The 9,670-nt window shown below is 33.2% G+C and overlaps 2 protein-coding genes across 2 annotated transcripts; both read left to right on the top strand.

The window, feature by feature from the left end:
• The first annotated feature begins 360 nt into the window (after positions 1-360).
• LOC131161630 (abscisic stress-ripening protein 1-like) lies at positions 361-1,386 on the top strand. The gene is made up of 2 exons (XM_058117530.1): positions 361-843; positions 945-1,386. Exons 1-2 carry the CDS (start codon positions 601-603, stop codon positions 1,125-1,127), a joined length of 426 nt encoding a protein of 141 aa, XP_057973513.1. The 5' UTR covers positions 361-600; the 3' UTR covers positions 1,128-1,386.
• A 6,821-nt stretch (positions 1,387-8,207) lies between these two features.
• On the top strand, positions 8,208-9,354 carry LOC131161631 (abscisic stress-ripening protein 1-like). Its single transcript, XM_058117531.1, has 2 exons — positions 8,208-8,700; positions 8,929-9,354. The coding sequence occupies exons 1-2, from the start codon at positions 8,458-8,460 to the stop codon at positions 9,109-9,111; spliced, it is 426 nt and encodes a 141-aa protein (XP_057973514.1). The 5' UTR covers positions 8,208-8,457; the 3' UTR covers positions 9,112-9,354.
• Positions 9,355-9,670: the final 316 nt, after the last annotated feature.

Here is a 9,670-nt window from a genome sequence, read left to right as displayed (position 1 = left end):
TAGTTTTACTATTTTTACAAAATGAATATAAGTATATATATATATATATATATGTGTGCATTTTTTAAAAGTCAATATATTATTTTACAAAATGAAGGAAAAGTAAATAAAACTAGTTTTTCTTCTTTGTTTCAAAATTTCAGCCTACCTCATGAGGAATTGTTGGAAAATTCTTAGCGGTAAAGTCTCAGTAAAATAAAATCTTCTTCTAATAATAATAATAATAATAATATAAGTATAATATTATAACATTTATTGACATAATAGGAATAACAATATTATTGTTATTATTATTATTTTGTTTGCGTGGGGCTACGTTATCCGGAAAGTAGATAAAGATGTGTAACCCCCACGAATCCTGACCGTCCATCCCAACTCACAGCATTAGTGCCAGCCACGATAGTTGGGAAACTCGGGAAGGTCGATCCATGGCGTCCCCTCCCTATAAATACCAACCCCCCTTCCTCTGCCGTTTCCATCCATCCTCTCCTTCATTTATATACACATAACATTCGCTCATTGCCTGTTACATTTCCCTTTCGGGTATACTTTTAATTTACTCTACGTGGTTGATCGTCAGTTACAATCATCCAGAACTCCATGGCAGAGGAGAAGCACCACCACCACCACTTCCACCACCACAAGGACGAAGACAAACCCGTAGAGACCTCCGCCGTTTACTCGGAGTCCGCTTACGTCGGGGATGGCGTCACCGGCTACGCCGAAACCACCGAAGTCGCTGCTTCCGACCCCTTCCATGATTATAAGAAGGAAGAGAAGCACCACAAGCACCTCGAGCACCTCGGCGAGCTCGGCGTAGCCGCTGCGGGTGCTTATGCCCTGGTAAAATATAATTAACCTCTGTTCTCTGCTTTTTGAGAACTAAATTTTTTTTTTTGCTATGTATTTGATTTTTGTAAACGAAAAATTGTTGATGTGATCAGCACGAGAAGCACAAGGCAGGGAAAGACCCAGAGCATGCGCACAAGCACAAGATAGAGGAAGAGGTGGCTGCGGCGGTGGCGGTGGGGGCCGGGGGGTTTGCGTTCCACGAGCACCACGAGAAGAAAGAGACAAAGAAGGAAGCCGAAGAGGCCCATGGCAAGAAACACCACCACCTCTTCTGAGTTCTGACTTGTTAATTGAACTCACTGTTTTATGGTTTCTATGTGGTGGAGTCCGGGTCTGTGTCCGCGTCTGTGTGCGGATACATGCGTTTGCTAAATAATTAGTTTTATGGGTTTTTTATTTAATGAGACGACTGAGATGTTTATCGCGTGCTGTGTGATGCGATGCAAATAAATTAGTAATAATTAATATTGTTATATAATATGGTTTATAGTTTATTCAATGTTTATTATTGACTTTTTTTAATATACTGTTTCGGAACATTTTGTGTTGGTGTTTGTTTGCATTTTTCAGCTTTCCGTTTCGCCTGACCACAAAAATGAGACTTAGATTTAGGGGTGGCAAAACGGGCTCGTGGGCTGGGGTTGAGCCCGTTGAAAACAGGTTGAGTTGTAAATGGGTCGCAACCATATAAACCTAACTATAAATCCTAACTGCTTGTTTATTAGACGGATCATGAGCTACCTATTTAAAAAATAATTATGTATTTAAATTTTTTAAAGAAAAGTACTTATTTTATTTATTAAATCTTTAAAAAATGTGAAATATAAAATAAAAAAAAAATGCAGATCGACTCCGAAGTTTGAGAGAGTTGAGAGAGGGAGATTGACTTCGGAGTCTGAGAGAGCCAAGAGGGACTTAAGGAGACTGAGAGTGAGAGGAAGCGGAAGGGAGAGTTTTTTACCAAAATATTATTAAAAAAAATCAGAAAACACAAATATGAAGAAAATTTGAAAAATTTACATAAATGTACTTTTAAAAAAAAAAAAAAAAAGTCAACCACAATTCTTGACTGTCGAAATAAAAAAAAATAAAAATTAAGAATTGACTTTCCAAAAGTCGATTTGGGCTTTAAAAAAAACAAAATTCAGCCGCAATTCTTGACTATCAAAATAAAAAATAAAAATAAAAATTGAGAACCGACTTTTCAAAAGTCACCCCCCAAAAAACCAAATCCCAACCCCCCCCACCCAAAATCAAATAATAAAATATATATTATTTTTAATTTAAATAATAATAAAATATATATTATTTTTAAAATTTTAAGATTTAAATAAAAATTTGTAAGTAAAAAAAATATTTTTTAGTGTCATTTAATATAAAAAATATTTTTTACTTTTTATTTATTTTTCAAATGAATTAAAAAAAGTAAATTAATTTTTTAATTTCAAAATATTATATAGAAATGAATACAATAACAAAAAATTTGAAATAATTTACTTTTGAGAATAATAAGACAAAAATGACATCTTACTTCCTAATTACATAAAAAAAATTATTTAAAAAAACTAACTTCCATTTCTTTTTCCTAAAATAGAAAATTTGTTTCTAATTTTAATTAATCTTTTCTTTTTCCGCTATTCTACTTTCTTTCGTGCCAAATAGGACCAATGTATTACAATGGAATCTATCATCTCTTCTACTAGCACGGCCCGAAGGAATTTGTGTGGGGCAACATCTTTTGGGCTCATTCCATCTCCAAGAATCTCATCAATTAGGTCGCCCTTGACCCGACCATCTACCCATCCAAGCCCTTCGACATAAATGAGTGCTGGTCCGGATCTGCCACCATCCTCCCGGGCAACAAACCCGTCATCCTCTACACTAGACTCGACCTCCAGAACAAACAGGTCCAAAACTACGCCGTACCTGCTAACCTATTCACTCGTATCTCCGTGAATGGATCAAACCCGACGACAACCCCCTTGTGGTTCCCACCCTGAACATAAACACGAGCATGTTCCGTGACCCGACCACAAGCTGGATCGGCCGAGATGAGCATTGGAGAATGGTTGTCGTCAGTCAAAGGAAGCACCGAGGAATGACCTACTTGTACCAAAGCAGATATTTAGTGAATTGGGTCAAGGCGAAACACCTACTCCACTATACTCCGAAAATCGAAATGTGAGAATGCCTGAATTTTTACCCAGTTGTGGTGCGCGGGCGGCACGAGTTGGACACATCGGTGATGGGAGAACACGTGAAACACATGTTATACTTTTTTTATTTCATTACATTTTTCTTTCATTCCATTATTTCATTCTAATTGTTTTTTGTGCCTAGATTTTTGTTCTAGTTTTTTGTTTTGTTTTATTTTGTTTTGTTTTTTTAATCCAAACCGACTTTTGAAAAGTCGGTTAGGTAAGAAATATTTTTAAAATTTTCCTATATAAAATATACATCAAATAATATGTTAAATAGTTTTTCCATTCTTAATTATATATTAAATAATTTTTTTATGTAATTAGGAAGTAAAATGTCATTTTTTGTCTTAACATTCCCAAAAGTAAATTATTTCAAATATTTTTGTTATTGTATTCATTTTTATATAATTTTTTGAAATTAAAAAATTAACTTATTTTTTTTAATTCATTTGAATAATAAATAAAATGTAAAAAATATTTTTGTATTAAATGACACTTAAAAATATTTTTTTTATTTATAACTTTTTATTTAAATATTAAAATTTAAAAAATAATATATATTTTATTATGATTTAAATTTAAAAAAAAATTATGATTCCCACTTTCAAGGGGGGAGGCAGGAGCAAAACTGGGGGGGATTTGAAGTAAAAACCTCATTTATTTGGAGCCACATGGGTCTGCCAGCTCACCTTCGCGCATCCCACGGGGGACTCACACGCCAACGGCCACGAATTTCATTCTGCTTCCTATTCGCCAAGTGGGAATTCGTGAGCGACCTAGTTGATGAGGTCCTTGGAGATGGAGTGAGTTCAAACGATGTTGCCCCACACAGCTCCCTTTGGGCTATACTGGTAGAAGAGATGATTGATTCTATTGTACTACATTGGTCCTATTTGATTTGAAAGAAAAGTAGAATAGCGAGAAAAAGAAAAATTAATTAAAATTAGAGACAAATTTTCTATTTTGGAGAAAAAAAATGGAAGTTAGTTTTTTTAAATAATTTTTTTTATGTAATTAGGAAGTAAGATGTCATTTTTGTCTTATTATTTTCAAAAGTAAATTATTTCAATTTTTTTTGTTATTGTATTTATTTTTATATAATATTTTGAAATTAAAAAATAATTTACTTTTTTTAATTCATATGAAAAATAAATAAAAAGTAGAAAATATTTTTTATATTAAATAACACTAAAATTTTTTTTTATTTACAAATTTTTATTTAAACCTTAAAATTTTAAAAATAATATATTTTTTATTATTATTTAAATTAAAAATAATATATATTTTATTATTTGATTTTGGGTGGGGGGTTGGGATTTGGTTTTTGGGGGGGTGACTTTTGAAAAGTCGGTTCTCAATTTTTATTTTTATTTTTTATTTTGGCAGTTAAGAATTGCAGTTGACTTTTTTTTTTTTTTTAAAGCTCAAAACGACTTTTGGAAAGTTGGTTCTCAATTTTTATTTTATTTTATTTTGGCAATCAAGAATTTTGGGTGACTTTTTTTTCTAAATTTCCTTCATATTTGTGTTTTTTATTTTTTTTTAATAATATTTTGGTAAAAAACTCGGGAAACGGAGGGGAGGGTGATGGGCCGTATAGCGTGCCTAGGGGGTGGGCTGTATGGTGTGCGGGCGGTGTGGAGTTATGCTGGACAGTGACAGTGGTAAAAGACTGTAAGATAGATTAAGGTTTCTTGTTAAATGGATATATATAAATAAACGGGTCATCGGACCAAATCTAGGTTGACTCATTTATAAATGGACAGGCCGCAAGTTGACCCATTTATAAACGGGTTGACTTCTAGTTTATTCCGACATTCTTTTCATTATAATAGTTAATTGATTCAAGTATAAAATGTGAACAACAATTCAATTAGATTTGTAATTGGTTTTAGTTTTACAAATATTACTAAGCAAACCAACTATTTAGTTTTTAGATTTTAATTTATTTTAGTGTTTTATTTTTATATTTTTTTATTATAATACCAAACATCCTTGAATTACGTATTATAATTGGACTTGAAATATATATTTTGTGAAAATAAATTATTAAGTTAGACAATCGAATCAAATCATATTTTAGACAACCAATCATATTCTTGAATTTTGAATGATTATATTACTTCTAAAAGCACAGAAGTGTTTTTTTTCTTTTTTTTTTAGTACATTGTCACAAGTTTTACTATCAATACTATCCTTTAGAATACATACTTTTACTATCAATACTATTCTTTAGAATACATACTCTTAAAATTTACGTATTATTATGTTGTAATGTCAATTGAAAGATTTCAAATAAAAATAAAACTATAGATCTTCCATCTCTTTTTATCCATAAAGGTTTTGAAACTACAAATGGCAACTGAAAGGTTTTAAACAATAATAGAGATTGTAGATCTTCCATCTCCCTTTAAATTTAAAGAATCTAGATTTATTATCTTACTTTATTGCCTATTTGATTTTCTCAATAATTAATTACTTCTACTAAATGTTATTCTCAAAGGGTTCCTTTTGTTGTTGATCAATAGCGACATAGAAGGTGACAACTTGTTGATTTTTTGAATCCAATCCCTGATTTTGATAATGACAAACCGCAAGTTACCTATGTATGCATCTAGTAATTAAACAAGTTATAATTTAACACACACATAAGGGGACGGAGAATGAAAGCCAAAGATGCATAAAGCTCATATGATTAGGGGTTTTCCATGAAGATTAATAAGCAAAGAAGACCAAGAAGAAGACATTTTGATTTTATTTGTATATGCATTTAGGTTTTTATATTTTAGGTCTGTAATATTTTAATATGGTCTATAATAACTGCATTCGCATGCATGATAGGGATGAATGCTCAAGACCATAGTTTGACCTTAGGGATTCAGTTGACTGACGTCAGATTTTTTTAGTAGGCTTAAATGACCTTAGATAGACCCTACGTTCCTACACTTCACTTAGAAAAATAATAGGGATAAAATACGGCTTAAGGTTTAAAAATGAAAGGGTTTCGGGCAACCGAACTAAACATGTTAAAAATGTCTTAGTCAATCGAATAGTTGACTGATCAAAAGTTTGACTTGGGTCAGGTGACCGAACCGAAATGAACTAAACGTTCACGATCGATCGAACATTGAATGAGGACCTTTTTACCTTCCCCGGGCGCCCGAACTTCACGTTCAAATATGCCCCGAGCAACCAATCCTTAAGTTCGGCAGATTGAACTATTGACCGGGCGACTGAACCTTGAGCAAGTTGGAAATCACCTTAAACCCAGCCACCCGAATCGCTCATTTGGCACCCGAACCCAAAAATCAACTTTTCTGTATGTGTCTATTCAGGCGACCAAAACTCTCGGGTTGGTCAATTTTTAACTGCGATAATTGGGGTTAAAATTCAATTATCCCCAATACGTCCCTAACGATAATAATTTTTAGAAAAACTATAAATACTCATTCATTTTGTCAAAATTAGCAACTTTGATTAGCAAATATTTTCTCTCAAATAATTTTAACCTTTTGTTAATCAAAGTTCCCCCAACTTAATTTTTAATTGCAAAAACTATATTTTGAGGCAAATCTTTTACTCTCCAAAACTCTTTTTCCTTTTATTCATTTCAAAAATTATTTTGAAAGAAAGCATATTTGTTTTGGACATTTATTTTTAGATCACTTACTCTTACATATACTTTGATTTCTCAAAAACAATTTTTGAGAGTAAGCTTGAAGTTTTCTCGAATTATTTTATTGAAAAATATTTTTGGGAGAAATATTCATTTTAGGTTAAATCTTTCAAATATTCATTATATATATTTTATTCAAAGATTTCGAAAATATTAATTAGAAAAACATTTTTTCTCTACTGAGTATTATTTCATATCATATTAGAAAGTGCATTTATTTGAACTTAAACGTGTACATCTTAACTTATATTCTCAGAAGCATTATTCTGTACAAAAATGATTTTAATGTATCGGTTGGATTCAGTCCGGAATTAAACTGGGAATTGAATTGAGGAGTCTCAGCCGTGTAACTAAGACCGGTTCGGTTCGGCCCGAAAATTGAACTGGGATTTTCCTCGCCCCGTGAGGAGAGGATGTAAACGGCTTCTATTTTACCCGTTTAAGTGAGCAGTGATAGTGTAATCCTTAAGAGGTATGTCTAAGGCGAGGACGTAGGCTAGTTTGGCCGAACCTTGATAACAAATATTATGTGTTCCTCTCTCCTTATCTCATTTACTTTTCGCACTGTAATTTCCATATGTGTATGTTTGTCCATTTACAATTATAATTATTTACATGCATACATTCATTTAAATGAGATATACTGCACATGTATGTTCATACTCATAGTTTTATTATTTATATATACGTCATTATGTTGAATGGTATATAAACTGTAGTGAATCGGCGAAACATTTAAATTAGTCGAAAAGTTTTAAAACCTAATTCACCCCTCCTATTGGGATTGTACAAATTCCAACACAACTCTAACAAGCCTTCTATCAAGCAAACTCTCCTTCTTTCCTTCCGATTTCCTCTCTTTTCACTTGGTTTGTTGGCTAAAAAAATAATATAAAGGAAATGAAATAAATCTCCAATTAATACAAAATAGAAGTTCCTAATTATTCTCTCCCTTCTATTTCTTAAATCTTTTTCTCAAATTTATCTTTTTTTTTTTTTTTTTTGTATACTCATTTTAGTGATAAGTGAGCTTTTGGCTTTCATCTTGAGTGAAATAGTGGTCATAATTAATGGTGGTAATAGATACACATTGGTGGTCATCCAGTGGGTGCAATGCAATCACATTCCATTTTTTATTTGTGCTTTGCTATTATTTAGAAGAAACAATCTATATATATATATATATATGCATTTTTAAAAGTCAATATATTATCTTACAAAATGAACGAAAAGTAAATAAAACTAGTTTTCCTTCTATGCTTCGAAATTTCTGCCTTGCTCATGAGGATGTGTTGGGCTGTGGCTAGTCAGTAAAACCATGTCTTCTTCTAATAATAAGTATAATATTGTTAATAGTAATAGCAATATTATTATTATTATTATTATTATTAATTTATTCGCGTGGGGCTACCTTATCCGGAAAATTGTGGATAGCGGGAATCCTTAATTAAAAGAAGTAGATAAAGATGTGTAAATCCCACGAATCCTGACCGTCCATCACAACTCACAGCATTAGTGCCAGCCACGATGGTTGGGAAACTCGGGAAGGTCGATCCATGGCGTCCCCTCCCTATAAATACCACCCCTCCTTCCTCTTCCTTTTACATCCATCCACTCCCCCATTTATTTACTAACGACATTCGCTCATCGCCTGTTAAATTTCCCTTCCTGGTATACTTTTAATTTACTGTACGTAGTTGATCTTCAGTTACAATCATCCAGAACTCCATGGCAGAGGAGAAGCACCACCACCACCACTTCCACCACCACAAGGACGAAGACAAACCCGTCGAGACCTCCGCCGTTTACTCGGAGTCCACTTACGTCGGGGATGACGTCACCGGCTACGCCGAAACCACCGAAGTCGCTGCTTCCGACCCCTTCCATGATTATAAGAAGGAAGAGAAGCACCACAAGCACCTCGAGCACCTCGGCGAGCTCGGCGTCGCCTCCGCCGGCGCTTATGCCCTGGTAATATATAATTAACCTCTGTTCTCTGCTTTTTGAGAACTAAATTTTTTTCCCACTTGTTGCCCGCACATCACCTCCTCCTTTAGCTAGGATGTGAAAACTAATTTTTATTTTTGATTCTTTAATGAAAATTTCCCAATTTCTCAAAGCCGATCACGGATCATCTATCCCTTTTTTTTTTTGTTATGTATTTGATCTTTGTAATTGAAAAATTGTTGATGTGATCAGCACGAGAAGCACAAGGCAGAGAAAGACCCAGAGCATGCGCACAAGCACAAGATAGAGGAAGAGGTGGCAGCGGCGGTGGGGGTGGGGGCCGGGGGGTTTGCGTTCCACGAGCACCACGAGAAGAAAGAGACAAAGAAGGAAGAGGAAGAGGCCCATGGCAAGAAACACCACCACCTCTTCTGAGTTCTGACTAGTTAATTAAACTCACTGCTTTTTAGTTTCTATGTGGCTGTGGCTGTGTGCGTAAGCAGATATATGTATGTATATATACGTTGCTTATGCTAAATAATTAGTTTTATGGGTTTGTATTTTATTAAAACGCGTGAGATGAGATGTACGATATGTGCCTCCCCAGAGAGTGGTGGATCGCTTGCTGTGTGATGCTATCTAATAAATTAATAATTATTTTAAGGTATTTTTGAAAAATGCGTTGTCTATTATTCCTCATTTTGACAGTCATTTCATATGATTATCCAAACACACTGTTAGTACAGATTAATTTCAATCCTACTTGTAGTTTTTTCCAATATTGTTCTCATGTTAATTGATTCAAGTATAAACAGTGAACAACAATTCAACTAGATTTATAATTGGTTTTAGTTTTAGAAATATTACTAACCAAACCAACTATTTAGTTTTTAGAATTTAATTTATTTTAGTGTTTTATATATTTATTTATTTATTTTGTAATACCAAACAATCCTGAATTACGTTGAGTTTGAAAAATATATTTTGTGGAGAT

Source organism: Malania oleifera, chromosome 8, assembly GCF_029873635.1.
Source record: "Malania oleifera isolate guangnan ecotype guangnan chromosome 8, ASM2987363v1, whole genome shotgun sequence".
NCBI lineage: Eukaryota > Viridiplantae > Streptophyta > Magnoliopsida > Santalales > Ximeniaceae > Malania > Malania oleifera.
Note: the sequence above shows the minus strand (reverse complement) of the source record. Positions and strands in the feature narration are given on the sequence as shown.

What these genes read in the sequence shown, in the direction of transcription:
- LOC131161631 (XM_058117531.1), top strand. Translation starts at nt 8,458, where the DNA reads ATGGCAGAGGAGAAGCACCACCACCACCACTTCCACCACCACAAGGAC. An exon ending in CCGCCGGCGCTTATGCCCTG is followed by an intron (nt 8,701 to 8,928) that starts GTAATATATAAT and finishes TGATGTGATCAG; the next exon opens with CACGAGAAGCACAAGGCAGA.
- LOC131161630 (XM_058117530.1), top strand. Translation starts at nt 601, where the DNA reads ATGGCAGAGGAGAAGCACCACCACCACCACTTCCACCACCACAAGGAC. An exon ending in CTGCGGGTGCTTATGCCCTG is followed by an intron (nt 844 to 944) that starts GTAAAATATAAT and finishes TGATGTGATCAG; the next exon opens with CACGAGAAGCACAAGGCAGG.